This window comes from Crocodylus siamensis, chromosome 1, assembly GCF_052110815.1.
Source record: "Crocodylus siamensis isolate JL-2025a chromosome 1, ASM5211081v1, whole genome shotgun sequence".
Taxonomy (NCBI): Eukaryota; Metazoa; Chordata; order Crocodylia; family Crocodylidae; genus Crocodylus; species Crocodylus siamensis.
This window is the reverse complement of record NC_143395.1, coordinates 210,523,283-210,541,889: the sequence shown is the minus strand read 5'-3', so window position 1 is coordinate 210,541,889 and position 18,607 is coordinate 210,523,283. Positions and strand designations below refer to the sequence as shown.

Here is an 18,607-nt window from a genome sequence, read left to right as displayed (position 1 = left end):
TGTACCATGCAGGGTTTTGTGTGTCTCTGTATGAGCATGCGTGTATTTGAGCTCTGTGCTTGTTTGTGGTTTGTATGTGTTGATGGGAGTGTTTATTTTGGTGGTCCATTGGCAGTGAGAATTTGCAGTTTTGGATGACTCTTATTGGGTGAACATGATGTCAAATGTTGAGCTTTGTATTATGCAAGAGTCAATATGTGTATGTTTGCATGTGTTTCTGTACACAGAGCCTTTGTGTTTGGCGTGTGCCCATTTGCATGTGTTCTACATTTCATATATGGGGGCATGCCTATGATGTATTTATATTAGACATGCATTTGTACATTTCCTTTGGAGCTCCCCATTATCTTCCCATCCAGAGGTGTGTGTGTATAAAAATAATAGAAAATGGGGGGAGGAAGGGACCTGAGGGGGTCATCGAGTACAACCCCCTGCTCAAAAGACCATGCCCAACTAGATCATCCCAGCCAAGGCTCTGTCTACCCTCATGTCTTAAAAACCTTTACCACTCTCGGTAGCCCATTCCAATGCTTTACTACCCTCTTGGTAAGAACGTTTTTCCTGATATCTAACCTAAACTGCCCTTGCTGCAACTTGAGACCATTGCTTCTTGTCCTGTTAAGCCTTGGTAGGTTTGTTGTAGTTATTTGATCAAAGTCCCCTCCACTGCTTTTTAAAGTTACAGCAGCACAGGATATTCTAGGACTGGGGACTTGTTAAGCAATAACTTTAAAATGGCTTGAAAAACCTTTCAAGCCCACAGCCAAATAACAAGCACTGATTCCCTATTTGCACAACTTCTTCTCACATGCTAAGGCATAAACAGGCCACTGATTTCCCAGGCCCATAAGACAGCAAGCCCTCCAAGCCAGGCAGGAATGCAAAGGAGGTATACAGCATGTGAGGGGCCCCACTCCTCCATCCCTCCCTCCAACCTCACAGCTCAGAGCACATACATAGAGTCATAGAGAAGTAGGGCTGGAAGGGACCTCCAGAGATCATCTAGTCCAGCCCCTGCCTGAGGCAGGATCACCCCTGTCCAAACCATCCCATACAAATCCATAATCTAACCTCTTAGTAAAACTACTGTCAACCCAGACACAACACATGTCATAACACCCTCACCTGCCACAGGTAGAGCAGGGGGACCACAGCAACCAATGCCCTGCTTCTGTCCATCACTTACACTCTACATAAAATGACACAAGGCAGACCTAACACCCCCCCTGCCACAGGTAAAGCAGGGGAACTGCAGCAGCCAGCGTCCTGCTTCTCTGAAGGGTTGTTACACTCGCTGCAGGCTCGGGAGATCCCAGGCAGAGGTCACACTCCCCACTACAGAGGAAGGCACCCCCCCCAGTCTGTGTCAATCTGACCAGGGGGTAAAACTCCCCCCTGACCCCAAATCCGGCCTCAGCCTGCCTGTGAGCAGAGGGACGGGACCCTCTAGGCCGGAGCCCCTGGCATGAGTCCCATCTTCTCCCCGTTTTCACGGGGCTGCCTCCTGGCAGCATAAAGCCAGGGCGCCCCGCCCGGACCGGGCCGGCGCAGCGCCGCTCTCAGCAGGTGCAGGCGCAGGCGGCGGCGGGAGCCCGGAGCGCCCGGCCGAGGCGGGCGGTACAGCCCGACAGCCGGGGCCGGGGCCGGGGCCGGGGCGGCCGGGGAGGCGGGGCCGGGCCGCGGCATCACTTCCTGCCGGGCCTGGCGGCGGCGGCGGCGGCAGCAGTAGCAGCGGGGCTGGGGCGGCGGATCGCATCCCGTGCATTGCCCCGGCCCCATGGGAGCTGCGGCCTGAGGGCCCCACGCACGGCGGGCGAGCGGACGGGGGTGCAGCCCTGCCGGGCCGGGGAGGCGGCGAGGTCGGCGGGCGGGCGGGCGGCACTGTGGGGGAGCGCCGGCTGGAGGCAGGTGTGGGGCCTGCGCCGGACTCCGAGGCGGGTGCGGGGACCTCGGGTTGCGGGTCGGGCCGGGCCCGGCTCGGCTGCGCCTTGAACCCGCCTGTGCCCCGCCCTGCAGAGCCGGCCCTGATCGGAGGGCAGCATGTTCCGGTTCATGAGGGATGGCGAGCCCGAGGACCCCATGTTCGCAATGTAAGTGTGACCCTTGTGGACGAGGAGTTGTTGCGGGGTTGGGGCAGGCAGTGCTAGACCGCCCGCTTGGGCTACCGGCTCCCGGCCAGCTGAGGTCGCGGGGACCGGGCCCGGGGCATGATGGATCCTCTGGAGCTCTGCTGGCTCATGTCTCCTCTTCACCAGCCTTTCTTCCCCTCCTGCAGGGACCCTTTTGCCATCCACCGGCAGCACATGAACCGCATGCTCTCTGGCAGCTTTGGATTCAGCCCGTTCCTCAGCATCACTGATGGGACCATGCCTGGGGCGCGCCAGGCCAGCCGCAGAATGCAGGTGAAAGGATACCGGGTGCCATTGTGCTCCCCTCCCCTCCCTACTTCCCAAGCCTTGCTTCTAGTTAGGGTGGGCCACTCTCCTTTTGTGAATGAGGAAAGGGGAAAAAGACCCCCAGACTGGAAGCAGTGCACCCCTTCATTGAAAAGCTCTGTTACATGGCCTCAATGCGTTTGGGGGGGCATGGTTGCCCAGAGCCTAAGTTGCCAGAAGAAATTTAGAAGTGCAACTTCTCTCCTCTGTTCTCCATGGAACAGAGCTGTTTTTTGGGGGGAGACATACAGGAGTTGGTGTGGCAGGTTCTCTCAAACCCTGGGCAGCTGTTATGTCTCCTGCTCTGCTTCCTGTGAAGGAGATAATCCTGGAATTGAATGCTGAGGAATCACTTCTCATCTTGTTTCTCTATTGCCCCCTGTAGGCAGGAGCCATCTCACCCTTTGGGATGCTGGGAATGGTAAGTCTTCAGTTTCCCTGTGCAGGTTGGGGCCCCTCCCCAGACTGCAGCATCCAGACTCTGTTCCCCAGCATACAAGGTGCAAATTTAAGGGGGGGGAGGGGAGGTTGGACCCCCCCATAAGAGACGAGAGCCCCCTGTAAGACTTGAAAATCATAACCTGGAGGGGTGTCTCTGATCGGATTTCTCCTTCACTTAGGTGGACTTGTTAATCAATGAACCGGTTTAATTTTTTTTGCAGACCCCCCCCAAAGAGTCAAAGTATAATTCGAACCCTGCCAGCACGTAGCTTTATCCTGAAGTTGTACAGCCAGCAGAACTAAAAAGCAGCTACCTCTAAGTGAGGCTACCAGCTATCCAGTTGCAGTGATCACAGGAAGGACAAAAGACACCAGAGTCTTCCTTGGGGGAAGGCCTTTATTGGATGAGGGCCAGTGAGTCAGGAACTGAACTAGAATCCAGAATTAGTTCCTTTCTGTGCCTCTTCTTCACCTCCTACCCTTTGTTTGTCTATTCTGTTCTGGCTTACAGGCTTTTTGGAGTAGAGAATGTGTCTTCGTAAATGTTTATACTTGTAATATGGCCCTAATCTCAGCCATGACTCTGCTGAGGTACAGTACCACAAACAATAATAATTAGAAGTGGTATACTGATGTCCAGAAAGAGAAGACATGACCTTTGGAATTAGGATCTTGAGTGAGAGTCACAGGTACAGTGCACTATGTGAAGTTCAGAGTAGGGCTGTTTGTTAGGTTCCAAGGACAGGTGCCAAATCTGAATTGGGCATTGTAATCATGCAGTGAAATGACCTGGACGTTATTAAAGAGGAATAACAGAAATCTTTGCTCACAGTGGGCAGTGGCTGTCACAAAAAACAGAGTTTTAGCATACACAGTAATGAGATGGAAAATAATTTGGGTGCTGTTCTAGTGATCTGAGATAAATTGGTGAGACTCCCTTACCTGGAAGGCATTCCTTTCTGGCCACCTCTCTAAAAAGGATATAGCAGAAACAGGGATGGTTCTGGTTTCCAGTGATCTCTCTCTCTCTCTCTCTCAAGAGTCTCTACCATGTGAAGAGGTTGAGAAGATGGAGTGTTTATCTTAGAATAGTTTAGTCAAAAATAAAAAAAGAGCACTTGGGGGGAAAAAAGAATGGATGGGACAAGAAAAGCCAACAAGAGTACCTGAATCATGTACTCCTTTAATTCCTTTAATAACAGCCTGCTCAACTAAATTGGAGGGGAGCAAACCAAAGCTGATAAGTTAATGTTGTTATCATATTGCATCATGAATCTGTGGAACTGGCTGCCTCAGTTTACCCTAGGCTTTAAATTTTGCTAACACTTGATCTCAGTTGGATGCTTACAGGGAAATAGGAGCATCCATAAGGGGAGTGATAAAAGAGCCCCACTATACCTGGAAGGTCTGAGATCTTGGGAAGGAGGGACTGAGTGGGGTGCTCTCTACAGTCCTGAGATCTGGCCTGTTCTGTTGGGGTGGGAAGAAATCCCAAGTTTAGAGTAGTTGTTTCTGTGCATCTTACTTTGTTCATTCGTCTCTTCTTCCCCCTTGCCCTTCTGACCTGACTCTGTTCCTCCTTCCTACCTTCTCTCTACCCATTCCCTTCCTCAGGCAGGTGGTTTCATGGACATGTTTGGAATGATGAACGACATGATTGGGAACATGGTAAGAACCTTCTCTGAAACTTCTCTTGCATTAACAAGCACACACTGACATCACTTCTGCCATCCAGTGTCTCCTATTTTCCACCTCTCCCACCAGGGCTATTGCTGCTTCTATCACATTACCCCTACCTTAGCTGTAAATATGGCCTCAGCTACAACTTGGAACAGTGTAGGGAGTAACCTTCTTTTTGCAGAGCAGATGCAGAAATAGAAAGGTGGCATGGGGTGTGCCTTTTTTCTCGGGGGGCGGGGATCAAAGAGGGATGCAGAGAGAAAGGATGGACCCCTCCTTTCAGAAAAACAAAGTTGACTTTAATGGGAGGATGTATTTGCCATGGGGTGGGCTCTCTCAGCATTATTTTGACCCCAGTAGACAAACCTAGGAAAAGCTGATATCTTTTATGTCTCTTGGTCTCTTTCCTTCTGCTTTCTCCACCTTTTACAGGAACATATGACAAGTGGTGCCAACTGTCAGACATTTACCTCCTCAACAGTTATCTCTTATTCCAACCTGGGTGATGGCCCCAAAGTCTATCAGGAGACCTCAGAGATGCGTTCTGCACCTGGTGGGGTGAGGAGACTTGTCTTTTCATACCCAATACCAGGCAGGGCACCAGGCAGTTGGTTTGGTCACTGCTTGACCCTGGCTGCCTGCAGCACTTCTTCACAGGCTTTGATTCATAGTTCTCAAAAGGACATGACTCAATGAGTTGTGTCCCAGGCCATGTGAGGAGTTTGTTTCTCCCTTGTTGACATGTCTGCCATTCTCAAAGCAGTAGAAAGAAGCTTGGTGGTGGTTGGGGGGGGCACACATCTAGGATGCCGCATGGAGGAATTGGAGGCTGCTAGAGGAGACTGGGAGGGTGAGGTGAGGATTTAATTCTGCACTGCTCTCCACTCTCAGATCCGTGAGACGAGACGAACTGTGCGGGACTCGGACAGTGGCCTAGAGCAAATGTCAATTGGGCACCACATTGGGGAGCGAGCACACATCATGCAGCGCTCAAGGAATCATCGTACAGGGGACCAGGAGGAGAGGCAAGACTACATAAACATGGATGAGAGTGAGTGCTGTCTATGCCCTGCTCACTAGACCTCCACATCCTAACTTGCCCTCCAATCTGAGTCAGCTGTTTCTCTTCCTCAATGTAGATGATGCAGCTGCATTTAATGATGAGTGGAGACGAGAGACATCCCGGTACCGGCCACAACGAGGGCTAGATTATCGACGTCATGAAGGCAGCAGTGGCCGCCGAACTGAAGGAACACGTCTTGCTATCCAAGGTCCTGAGGATTCTCCATCCAGACAGTCCCGTCGGTATGACTGGTGAATCCAGAGCAGACTGTGTGGGGGTGCAGTATGATCACCCCCACATCTACCTATGCTTTCTTGTAAGTTTTATCTTTTTTCTCTGCCCACTGTGATTTACCTCATCCCCTTGAATCTCATTTTCACAATCCCAAACAGGGGTGCTTTGAGGTGAGGGTTAAACAGAGAAGGGGAGCATACTCTAAGGACCAGTAATAGGCTCCTTCTCCCTTCCCTCTGCTATTTTTGCATCCTATTTTTGCTAATCTCAGAATTTGAGTATATGGTTCCAAACTGCATGGGGATTGGTGAGATGACCCCATGTTTGGGGAAGGGTTTTGTGTGGACTATTAAGATGAAAAGGGAGGGAGACTGACAAAGATGCCTCCACCTACCACCCCCCCCCCCCCGGAAGTTCTTCCATGTGTGCCTCAGAATGGGTGGGATTTGTGGTCTTCCCCTAGTATTGTTCAACATGCAGCTGCAGATTTAAACAGTTCAGGGCAATGGAGAAGCAGGTTTTAGAAAACTGAGTAGCTAGTGTTTGCAGATGCCACTCCATTAAATTTGGGAGATTCTCTGTAGGACCTGCACCTATTTTTATAAATGAACTGGATTTTGTGAGAGTTTGGGTTTCAAAGTGCTGGCTTCTGCCCTCCTTCCAGTGGTCCAAAGAGGGTCTGCTGGAGTCTGGTTTAGAACTTGGCATGATTCATAAATTTGAATTTTAAATTGCAATGTTTTTGGTTGGTTGGTTGGGTTTCTGTTTGCGCTCTCCCTTTTCATACACCTCTAATTTGTGCTTTCTCTCTTTTCTCTTCTGCCACCTTCCCCAGGTACAGACAGTGAAACTGATGAAGCCCCTTCAAAGCACCGCTTGGACCCTTTTTGAATTTAATATTAAACTCCCCCATCCTCTTAAGAATTGAATAAAGCAACTAACCCTCTGCACTAGTCTCTTTGCCCAGTAGGGGTGTTGCTAGAGGCATGGGGATGTTGATGTTGTACAGTGGACACGTTTATAACCCTGCCTCAATTTCTCCTTTACTTTTTTCCAGTCTCCCTTTTGGCTCTATTACTTCTGCCAGTATTGGTGGGCACAAAGGGCCAGTACCATGGGGTTTTTTTTTTCATCCCGTCCAGTTCTTCTGTGCCTGGCTTTGGCCGGTTCTGGAACTGAAATGATTGTGAAGAAATTATCCTGGGTTCCTTGTTAGTCCCCTTAGTGAGAGGAAAGCCCACTTCCTCTGTTGCTCCCTGTTAAAGTATGGGGAGGGTGAAAGGATGTGCATATGGGAGGTAGAGCAGAACAAGAGCTGGACCAGTTTGTAACCCCTTGAACCCTCCTTCCAATCAATTCCCTCAGTTTTTTTAATTTCTGAAACTTGTAACTAGATGTCTACTGAATAAAGGAACAAAAGCTCTAAAGAAAATGGAGTTGGGTCATTTTTTTTGGCTTCTTTAATCTGTCCTGAGGGAACTGATTTGCCTGTTGCAGATCTGTTGCCCTAACAACCCTCTTCCCTCCAATAACACCTCCCTTCACTTTCTTGGCAAATAGATCTGAGAGAGAACCTTATGGATTTCTTTTGTTTTCCAATTCCCTTTCCTCCTAGTGCTAATTCAGAAACAATGCTCAATGACAAGATATAAATGTTTTAGGTGTTTTTGTTTTAACCCCCCCCCCCCGCCTTTTGCACTGCTGTACTTTCATATGTAAATGAATACGTTTGGCTGGTCTTTATTATGGGTTTGCTATGATCAGCTGAGGAATCCTGGGGGGTACCTACATATCACAGGGGAAAAACTTCAGTTAATTTCCAACCATTTTTCTGCATCGCGGGGTGGTGATATTGAGACTAGCTATCTTTCTCCCATAACAAAAGGGCTACAAGGTGAATTATAAAAAACAGCACATCTAGGGACAAAGGCTGGAAGGGACCTCCTGGGATGTTAAGTCCAGCCCTTGTTGTTGTAGATGCTGGGTCAGAGGATTCTTTCATAAATTTCCTTGGCACAGACTAAAGGCAGTAATACTTCAGGTTTTGCTGCTGCAGGATCTTACTGATACTGTTCAATATCTTCATGCTATTTAAACAATATCAGTGCTATGCTGACAGGGACTAAGCACTGGCCAAACGATAGCAGTCAGTGCATCACCTCAAAGCCTAGGGCTATGAAGTTCCTGCCCACTGAGTGCCCTGCTATGTGCTGGCTGTGGAAGGCAGGAAGACCCAGTCAATTGTTCATTAGATGCTGTCCTGTTCTAGAACATCTGTGGGAACAGCCAGTTGCAGCAGACCCTTACTATGTACCAACTTTCCATTAGTGGTAATAAGGTGCAGAACTGGGAGCATGTATTCACAGTGCCCCAGACATGGTTGATTGGGGTAGATCCTCCTTTGCTTGAGAAGGTAGCTCCATGCACCCTCGCTTTCCATTTTGGCTTAATAAGTAGACCTGATGGGGACAGTCTTCCAGGTTGTGGTTCACCAAGGTCTCCACATCTGCAGTGTGGCAGGGGGGTTTATAAGAGTCTGGGAGAGTGATGGAGGAAGGGGTGGCTGTGACCCCAAAGCAGGACTTTGAGACATCTGTTCCCTGGGGCAGGACTGGGTTTCCAGAGCTGGCAAGGTCATAGTGGTTCCAGGAGGCAGCAAGGCAGGAGCAGTTACACAAAGGAAGGCTGAGGATTGGTGTAGATGTGGCTTAGTGGAAGGCAAATTAACCTCCTGGGGCTGCCAGATTTTGGGAGACTGGTCCGGGGCACCAGTGGATCTGACCTTGGATGCATCCTCCAGCTGACGCAAGATCTGAGACTTTATGTTTTGATTCAGTGAAGAGCCAACTGAGCTTAAGAAGTTGCTGACAGCAGTGAGGCAATGGCAGTAACCAGCAGCAAAATCTTGGCCATCCTTGGAAGCAGCTATGTCTGAGGAGAGAAGGGGAAGAAAGCGTCAGTATAAGAAAGAACTATGAAATTCTTTAGCTCCCCGTCCTAAGTAAGGGCCTCACCTCTGCTCCCATGCTTCCATGTATTACCAATTCAAATACCTTCTGCTCAGGAATAGAACGCCTACAGGAAATGGGCAGAAAGGCAGAGGCAGCAGCTTTACACGGGCATAACTGGTCGTAATGGAGTTACTAGCATACACCTGAGCTAAAGAGTGGGGATCTGGGTCCTCTCTGTGTGTCTATCTGGTAGTAAACCAAGTTCTGTCTGGATTCAACTTGTGGTTGACCATTCCCTAACCCAGTTATGAGGCTCAGACCCTCAAGATGTTAGGCATGCTCTGTCTCTCTAAGCCCCTGGCCCATGGCTTGAGGTAGGAGAGCATTAGGACCCATAAAAATAATGTACCTGGTTTCTTCAGTCTCTGTAGTTGTTGTACAGTCATCTCCAGGATCTCTGCCTTCTCCAGCCGTGACAGGGCTCTAGCATCCTGGGGAAATGGATCAAAAAGGCAGAGGGGTCAATTAGAAAATTATCCTATACCGTTCAGACAGAAGGAGAAAAGCAGAGACTAGTGAATTTCAGGAAGGCAGTGTTGATCTCCTGCGTGCCTTGGTAGTTTTGAAGCACCCCAATGGGTTGTCTCCAATTCTAACAGTTTTGAGATACTGACAAAGAAGGTGAAATATGATTACTTTTTAGCCTCCCTTTCCCAGCCTAATGGCTGATTTCACCTGCTTCTCTGGATTCTGCTGAAGGAGTCTTCTCAACTGCTCCAGGCTGGCATTGATCCGAGCACGGCGACGCTTCTCAACCAGGGGCTTGATGGACTGTGGGAAAATTAAAAGATGTGAAGGCTAGAAAGAAAGAGAGGCTAATTTTATCCCTAAATGGCAACTGGAAGAATTAAACCTAATGTAATTTGCAGTTTTGCTAGGTCAATGCCTATCTGTATGATGACAGTCATTTTGGATAAATTACAATCAAAACAGGATACTAAATTTATTGAAGTTTACAGCTGAATTAAAATTAGAATATCCTTAATCCAAAATAAGAGCATCCATACACAGAATTGCACAAAAATAACAAATATGTGAATTACAACAAATTTAATTATTCCTGTTCCAGGGTGTGTGGGCAAAACTAAAAAGACTCGAAGTTGAATTGTTAAACATACAAAGGTATACACACAGGAGTTTACACTGGTTTCATCCAACTAATTCAATCCAAGGAGCCCAATCCAATTTTTGTGTTTAGATTAAGATGGAGACTATTGAAAATTGTCTTGATTTTTATTCCTGCCTTTGTAAGGTGAATACCCACACAGATAAGAATGCTCAACATTGTGCACCATCAAAGATGGGCTGAGAAAAGTCCTGATCCACATTTCCAAGCAAAATCAGGAAAAATCACGTTTGATGTTCCTAAGATTTCTAAGGTGAAAATCAATCACATTTAAAAAAAAACTTTATTTGGGAGGCAAAGGTAGTCCTCCCAGACCACCTTAATCTATCAAAAAACAAGTACAAATGGGAACACCTATTTTACACTTCCTTGTCTGTTACTTTGAAAAAGGGCTTCTGATGGTGCTACAGTGATCTGCTTCACTGGCTTTTCTGCTCCTTGCAAAAGAAATAGGTCTGCAAGATAGATTAGAATGAGAAGAAAATGGATGCTTGGCATACAGATGTTAGGAAATCATTGGAAGCAGCATAGAGGAAGGGCGAGTACAAGATGAACATGCTGGCAGATTGAGATGGGCAAAATAATTGAAGACGAGCAAAGCAAATTCACTATGTGCACTGGAAAACTGGGGAAGCTGATAGCAATGTGTAGATAATAATTAGGAAATGTAGACAACTGATGAGGGAGCTATATATATGGAAAAAAGTATGGCTAGCAGAGTTAATGATAATAGGAATGCTTAAAGATATCCAGAACAAATTAAATTCTAGCTCATAGTTCAAGTGAGTATGGTAGGGTGATGCAGAAAAGACAAAAAGATTCAATACATACTTGTTGTATCTGAAAAGGAGTATGATGGCCATATCTAAACTAGAATTAGACCTAGGGGCCATACAATTAAATTATTAGAGAGCAGCTTTAAAACAAACATTAGGCAGTTCTTTTTCACACTCTGTGGAATTACCAGTAACGTGTGGAAGATATACAAGACAAAGCAGAGGCAGACAATTTAACCATGTTCAAAAGAGGGTACGAAGATTCATGCAGGATAGATCCACCAGTATTATGCATGATAGCTAGGGGTACAACTTCCATATTAGAAATTCCTTGCCGTCTGCATGCTGGAAGCTGAAAGGGAAGAGGGGCAGGGGATAGCTCAGCCTTGATAGGAAATCCAGCATAAATATTCTTCCCTTTACCATCTGGTCTGTGACACTGGGCATGTCTACATGAGACTTTGACTGAACAGCAGCTTATTACTACTGTGCAGTAGTGTTGTGTGGCAGGAAGCATGATGCGATGCTACTGCGCACTAAAAATGAGCTACTGCACAGTCAGCATCACCTAAAAGCAATTGGGCAATGCTACTGCACAGTAACTCTGGTTACTGCACAGTCATTTAATACCTGGGTATACAAATACTAAATGACTGTGTAGTTGTTACTGCACAGTCAGCAGCTCATGTAGATGCAGGCACTAAGACACAGAATATTGGGTTAGATCAGTGATTCTAAACCAGGATGGCAAAAGATACTTTTAGGGGTGCCACTCAATATTACCACTGTTATGGATGCATACATGGGCATGATTCACAAGAAAAACCCAGAGATTTCAAATAGGAATTCATAGTGTCAAAAATATTCTGACCTGTTGTGGGTTTTCTGAGTTCTTTGCAACAGAAGAAGTATTCTACTATTTTTCTGTAGACACAGAATGAGTGAAAGCTGAGAGCTGGCATTTTTTGAGGAGTGACTTGAGTCCAGTGAGGGAGTACCTTGGATCTAAAAAGGCTGAAGACCACTGGGCTAGATGGGCCTGTGGTTTGACTCAGTATGGCATCTCTTACATTCCTATTTTACAGTGAAACTAAATACTTTTTATCCTGTTAGTTATTAGGGAGAATGTCAAACATTAGCTATTAAACTTTTTATGTTGGTGGCTCTGGGTGACTTGCAGCCTAGAGTGTTCAAACAAATAACCAGGGAGCTCTCTGGACCATTAATGTTGATTTTTACCACATGTTGGGACACTGGAAAGGTTCCAGCGATCTAGAAAAAGCAAATTATTGTGCCTGTGTTTAATGAAGGGCAAAGGATATGGTCCAGTAATGACAGCTAGTTACTTTAACCTTAACCCAAGAAAAAATCATGGGAAGCTAATCAGTGAAGAAATAAATGATGGAAATAGCAATCTGCATAGCTTTATACAAAATCTTGTCAAAGAGGCCAGATATTGCTTCTTGATGAAACTGCAGGATTGGTCAACAAAGGTAGCTGCCTTACTGTAAGGCATCTGGCTTAACCACACAACATTCTAATTTTGAAAAAATGCAATATACAGAATCAGTTTAACTTGTTTTATAAAATAGGATAACAACTAGTTGACTAACAGATCTCAAAGAAGTGGTAAAAAAGGAATCCTCTGTATGTGGAAGAAAACACAAAACTAATGCTGATGAAGCATGCAAATAACAAAAAAACTGATGGACTGGTAAACAATAATGGGAGACAGGCAAGTCACACAAACTGACCTGGACCATTTGCCAAGATGCACTTATTTGTATAGCCAGGAATACTCCCTTGGGTCCTGGTCCCTGTTCCCTCACTGTTAATTCATTTGCCATGAAGCAGCCATTGGATACACAACAGAAATAATCCTGGGAGCAGGGACTGGAATGCAAACTCCACCCTCTCAGGGACAATCCCTACCACTGAGCTGCAGAATCCCACTCCCGCTTGTGTTCTCTCTCTGGGCTCTATGGGTCTTAGGTTATTTTCTGAACACTAGCCCTGCTTCAACAGAAGAGGTAGAGTGTGCACTCCAGTGCTTCACTATAGCAAGGCTGTCACAACACTCTGGAAGGTGGGAGCTACAGGTCTGAAGGACCTAGATGCCCCATCTCCTGCTTCTAGTGCAAGTCCTCTAACCAGTAGGCTATTAAAAAGAAGGCGAGCAGTGGTGATTTAAAAGTAAAGTAGCTATGCCAGCCTTTTATGAGAGGCTTGGAGCACACTGACTGGATCGGGCCCTTCAGGGCACTAGGGTATTGTTCCAGTGAGTTTTTTGGACCCCAGAAGAGTGTACGTAGCAGGTAGGCACCTAACTGCTCTAGCCAGAGCAGCTCTGTGTGCAAAGAATCATCAACATGAGGGTGAAAAGGTGAAAAAAAGGCACGGCAGGATGAAAAGAAAGGCACTCATTGAATTTTGGGTACTTCCATGGTTCAGCAGCTGTTAGCTGGTTTTCTTGGATCACATTTTGGATTTAAGCACCTACAGTGCCTGTACATGAGGCAGGAGGCTGCTCCAACGCACTGTAATTACAGTGTGTTGGAGCAGTCTCCATTAATCAAATCTGCAGGAATATGGCAACTGCCACACTCCAGTCAGCCGCCACATCTCGTGTATCAGAGTCCCTGCGCTTCAAAATGGCAGCAGGGCACTTTAGATAAAGTTCCTTCCACAAGTTTGAGATAAAGCACACCAGCTGCTATTTTGAAGTGTGGGGATGCTGATACACAAGATGCTCCAGGCCCTCTAATTTCATAGATTTCATAGACATCAGGGCTGGAAGGGACCTCGGAAGATCGAGTCCAGCCCTCCCGCCCAAAGGGCAAGAAATCAGCTGAGGTCATAGGATCCTAGCAAGATAAGCATCCAATTTGCTCTTGAAGGTATTCAATGTAGGTGCTTGAACCACCTCTGCCTCTGACTCCAATGTCCACATCATTAATGAAGATGTTGAACAATATGGGTCCAAGGACAGAGCCTTGGGGGACCCCATTGATCACAGGGCACCATGATGATTGACTTCTGTCAACCACCACCCTCTGTGTCCAACCATGGAGCCAGTTCCCCAGCCAGCAGATCGTGGTGGACCCAAGGCCACAATTGGCCAGTTTTGCCAAGAGGTGATCAAATTAAAGTGCCCCACCCCCACAGCATGTGTAAAAACTTCCCTTAGGGCGATGTTACTAGTCTGCAAACATATAAAGGAAGGAAGAACAGCCTAGTGCAAACACATCAGGGAAGAAGAACTATGCCAGCTCAACGAAAATGAGGGCAAAAGAACAAATGGATATAAATTGACTGTGAATAAATATAGGCTGGAAATTAGAAGATTCTAATTCTGGAATCTTGTGTTTCTGGAACAGCCTTGCAGTAGGATGAATGGGAGCAAAACTCCTCACCACTTTTAAGATGAAACTTGATATGCTGATGAAAGGGAATATATGACATAGTCCTCTTTGTGAAAGCAGAGATTTGATGACACAAGAGGTCTCTTCCATTCTGGTGTTCCTATCAGTTTATATCCATTTTACCCAGTGTCCTGTCTCTGACTGTGGCCAGTATTAGATTCTTCAGGGACAGGTGCAGAAAACCCTGCAGGGATCCCACAGGAAATTACTCTTTCACACATGCAGGGATGGGAGTGGCCTGTGCCCAAGAAGAGGAGCCCAAGGTTGCAGCCTTTTTCACAGCTGCCTGTCTTCAGGTTTCATTATTTGCTATTATCACTCTGGAGATCGTTGTTATCCTTACCAGTATATGATCCTTCTGAATCAAGCTGAGATATTCAGTGTAGTGAAATCTGGTAGTGAGTTCAACAGTTTAAGTAGACTTTATGTGAAAAGCTATCTGCTCTAAATAGGCTCCCTTTCCACTCCAGTGAATGGTTCCACCCCTACCTGGGACTGCTGCAGGAAGAAGATGAAAACTGGTCACCACCTTGCCTCCCCACATTGGAGTAGGGGAGAAAGAAGCCTGGTTCTGGAGGAGTAAAGCAGCAGGTCCTGCTTCCTTGGGGAGGAGGAAGGGAGATTGCAATGCTGCAGCCGGCAAAGCAAACAAAACCCTGGCTTGCATCTATTAATGCATCTCAAGCAAGACCCAGGAAGTCATCCTCCCACTGTACTCCGCCGTAGCAAGGCTGCAGCTGGAGTACTGCATCCAGTCCTGGGCTCTGCACTTTAGGAAGGACGTGGAGAAGCTTGAGAGAGTCCAGAGGAGAGCCATGTGCATAATCAGAGGACAAGAGAACAAGTCTTTTGAGGAAAGGCTGAGAGACATGGGACTCTTCAGCCTGGAGAAGCATAGGTTCAAGGGGGACTTGGTGGCAGCCTATAAGTACATAAGGGGCATGCACCAGGAACTAGGATTACACCTGTTCACCAGGGCAACCCAAGGGATGACAAGGTCCAATGGTCACAAACTCTGGGAAGACTGTTTTAGGCTAGACATAAGAAAAAACTTTTTTACTGTCCAAGTCCCCAGAGTCTAGAATAGACTCCCCACTTAAAGTGGTGCAAGCACCTATTCTAGACACCTTTAAGATACACTTGGATGCTTATCTTGCTGGGATCACTTGAAACCAGCAGACTTCCGGGCACTTGGGCAGGGGGCTGGACCAGATGATCTGCACGGTCCCTTCCAGCCCTAATGTCTATGAAATCTATGAAATGCTGGTGGCTCAAGAACCAGTAGAGGGCACATGTGGAGCTGCTGAGAGCGCTGGAGTCTTCCAGCTGGGAGCTGAGTGATGAGAAGTAGTGGGGAAGGGGAAGAAGAGTCCTGCAGTCAGAAACAGGGATTCAAAGGCAGGGATTTGGCAGTAACAGAGTGCCTGAATGTATGTGTTATAATGAAAACTGGCACTAACCACAGTTTCTGACAAGGCCTGGTTGGATATATGGAACCATCCTGACCAGTCTTCCTGCCTCCTATCCTTCCCTTTTGAAGGCAGCCTGTATGGTACACTGACACCTGAGGAAAACACCCCAGTCCTCCCTAGCTTGGCTTCAGCCATTGACATGAGGGGAGCCAAGGCCCAGATTCCCTTGCAGTCAGTACTGGTACAGGATGAACGGTACAGGCAGCCAAGGAGAACCCCCAGTTTGAAGTGTATTTGTCATGAGGACCGGGCTTTCATGTACGGGCACCTTCAGGTTCCTTGCAGGCAGGGTCAGGCCATACTCACGGTGAAATGAAAATGAAATCTGTGCTGGGGCTGTTGGTCACAGTGCAACTCCATAGCTTTCTTTAGCTTTAAATTTCTCTAGTGACAAAAGCAACCCTTTCTAGTGTCAGTAGATGGGGGGCTCACTGAGTCAAAGCACAGGCTGCAGTCACCAGGGATGCAGGGGCATGGACACAGCAGCACAGGGGGATCCAAGCACCAGAATGACTGATCGGCAGATCTGCGCAGCCACTGCTAGGTGCCACCCGTCCAGGGGAGCCCTCGGGCAAGCTGCTTTCTCAGGGGCAGAGACAAACCCACACCACTGGCTGTGGAGTCAGACCGAGTGGGGATGCGGCTTCGCTGCCTGGTATCCAGGCGGGAGCAGGGTGAGCTCCTGGGTGAAAGCACACGTGAGTGGATTGTAACTCGCCTTCCTTAGATGCGGCTTCATCTGGCTCTCGAGTTTTAAATCAAAGCAGTTAAGCGCCTTTGATTTTCTAAGGCAGACACGGGACTTGCGCGGGGGCAGGGAGGGCCCGCAGCAGGCGGGAGACGAGGGGGGCTCCGCTCCAAGGCCGCTGCGCTCCGGATCAGTCCCACCCGGCCCCTCTTACCTTTCTGTAGAGGCTGGGGGCGGGCCTGGCGCCCTGCGCTGCCCGGCGCGGCGTGGGCACAGCGCCCCGCTCCCCGCGGCTCGGGGCCACGTCCATGCTGCCCGGCGCGGGCTGGGCACTGCCCGCGGGCCGCCGGGGACGCTCCTCCCCGGCCGAAGGCCCTCCGGGGCGGGGAGGGGGGGTGCGCCCCGGCCTCCTCCCACCTCGCCCCCCCCCCCCGCCAGCCCTCCGGCCCTTTTCACCCCCCAGCACGCCCTGCAGAGGGGGCAAACCTCCCAGACCCAGCGAGGGCCGCCCTTGCGGTAGCCAACCCTCCAGCACTGCCCTGGGGCCTCCAGGCATTAGAGAGAAATCTCCGGGAGACTGCTGAGAGCCACCCGGGAGATGTGTGAGAGCACATTCATTACAAGAAATATTAAATGTTGAATCCCATGTATGCAGTAGGCCAGGGGGTGTTTTAAATGTAATGGTAATGTGCATTTGTCTTCCTGACGTAAAGTCTATGCACCGTCATCCACAAGTGATATATGCAGGCATGTGGGCAGACTGGCGCTGTGTCGCAGGCGCGCTGGCGTTCCGGAAAGTTCCCGGAATAGATTCAGAGCTGGCAGCCCTAGCCAACATGTTGGTGACCCTGGAGGGAAGACACTTTGGAAGACATGTGGGAGAATCCCTTTGGGACAGCTCACCCCACTCCTCCCTTTGTTTGTTGTGAGGATCCCTGTGCAGAAGAGGTAGCCTGGATTTTAAGGGATCATGAGGTAGGACTTCCACTCGGCCCTTTGGTTCAGGTTCTGGTACCCCATCAGCCTCCAAGCTGCAAACAAGCTGGTTGCCCCTCTTGCATCTGCCTGAGCCTGCCCTTCATAGAAGTGGTTCTCAAACTTTTTTCTACCAGGACCCACTTATAAACATCAATGGCCAGTCTTGACACAGTGCCCTCCACCCCCAGGTCCCAGCCCCCCAGTGTGTGGGGGAGGGGGAGGGCATGGGTGTCCCCAAGCAGCCCCTTGCAGGCTGGAACTCTGCCAGTCTCCAAGGGAAAAGTCACAGTTTCCCACATTTTTCTCCTTTAAAGGAGGATCCATTTTTAAAGTTTGTTCACAACCCTTCCGTATGTTCTTACAACCCACTTTTGGGTAGCAACCCACAGGCTGAGACATGCTGTTCCAGAGGATGTTTCCCCATGTAGATGTCACTTGGCCCCTTTGTTTTGAGGGAAGCCGTCTCTGGGGCTGATCTAAATCTAAATGGCACGTTGGTCGATCCAGATACCCTCTTAATACATGGACAGATTATTTAGCTGGAAGGACTGGAAGTGAAGGGAAGAACAAGGCAGTTTCATTTGAAGAGGACCAGGTTGGGAAGAGAGTTTCTCCTTTCCCCACAAAGCTGGGAAGGAAGTGGCTTGCTCAGGAGAAGGCTCTCACACATACCCTAATGTGGATTGAGGCTGGGAGGGGGAAGGAAGAATTTCCCTGCTTCAGTTTAGTGTTGAGGAACTTGAACTCCAAACCAGAAAGAAAGGGAGTGATGATGCATTCAGGTCCTGTGCACCCATAGCCAGTCCCTATCAAATCTGATGCAGAGAGAAATTTCCCCACCTTCCTTGGCCATCATAATTCAAAACAACCTTGATAAGCTGTCTCCCTTATCTGGATCCCCTGAACCCTCCTCCACTGTTTTCCCCACATGCATTCAACCCATCCTGCTTCTTTCCAACCCCCCTGTGGTGCTGGAGACTGATTTCAAAGCGCTTGGCTAATGGCTGGTAACATCCCACCTCTGGGGGGGGGTGGCTGTAATTTGGCTGTAATTGGCAGCAGAAGCCAACACAAGTGTTTATGCTGTGCAGGAAGCTTTGACAGAGCCTCTCGCCACAGTCTCAGCCCCTCAGAGTGCACAGGAAGAGTCAGTGGCAGTCAGTAGTGGGGGAGTTGGGGAGGGCAACCTCTGAAGGACATAGCACCCTCCCAAGTGAGGAGGTTAGCTCTAGCTAGGACTGTAGCACAAAGCAGGGTTGTTGGATGGAAGGAAATGACTGA

General features: G+C 48.4%; 2 protein-coding genes across 5 annotated transcripts; one reads left to right on the top strand and one right to left on the bottom strand.

The window, feature by feature from the left end:
* The first annotated feature begins 1,686 nt into the window (after nt 1-1,686).
* Nucleotides 1,687-6,760, top strand: MLF2 (myeloid leukemia factor 2). Of its 4 annotated transcripts, none has more exons than XM_090055123.1 (9): nt 1,687-1,859; nt 2,017-2,090; nt 2,276-2,402; nt 2,821-2,856; nt 4,491-4,544; nt 4,989-5,114; nt 5,448-5,607; nt 5,696-5,935; nt 6,689-6,760. In XM_090055123.1, exons 2-8 carry the CDS (start codon nt 2,041-2,043, stop codon nt 5,872-5,874), a joined length of 732 nt encoding a protein of 243 aa, XP_089911249.1. In that variant the 5' UTR covers nt 1,687-1,859; nt 2,017-2,040; the 3' UTR covers nt 5,875-5,935; nt 6,689-6,760. The 4 variants fall into 4 exon arrangements, with proteins under 4 accessions (XP_089911249.1, XP_089911269.1, XP_089911279.1 ...); XM_090055143.1 differs by having other exon boundaries at nt 1,690-1,813; XM_090055153.1 differs by having other exon boundaries at nt 1,709-1,827.
* Nucleotides 6,689-16,818, bottom strand: LOC149874024 (transcription factor HES-7.1-A-like). Its single transcript, XM_090055166.1, has 4 exons — nt 16,563-16,818; nt 9,540-9,635; nt 9,214-9,295; nt 6,689-8,784 (listed from the first exon to the last, which is right to left on the bottom strand). The coding sequence occupies exons 1-4, from the start codon at nt 16,656-16,658 to the stop codon at nt 8,342-8,344; spliced, it is 717 nt and encodes a 238-aa protein (XP_089911292.1). The 5' UTR covers nt 16,659-16,818; the 3' UTR covers nt 6,689-8,341.
* Between the last annotated feature and the right edge of the window lie 1,789 nt (nt 16,819-18,607).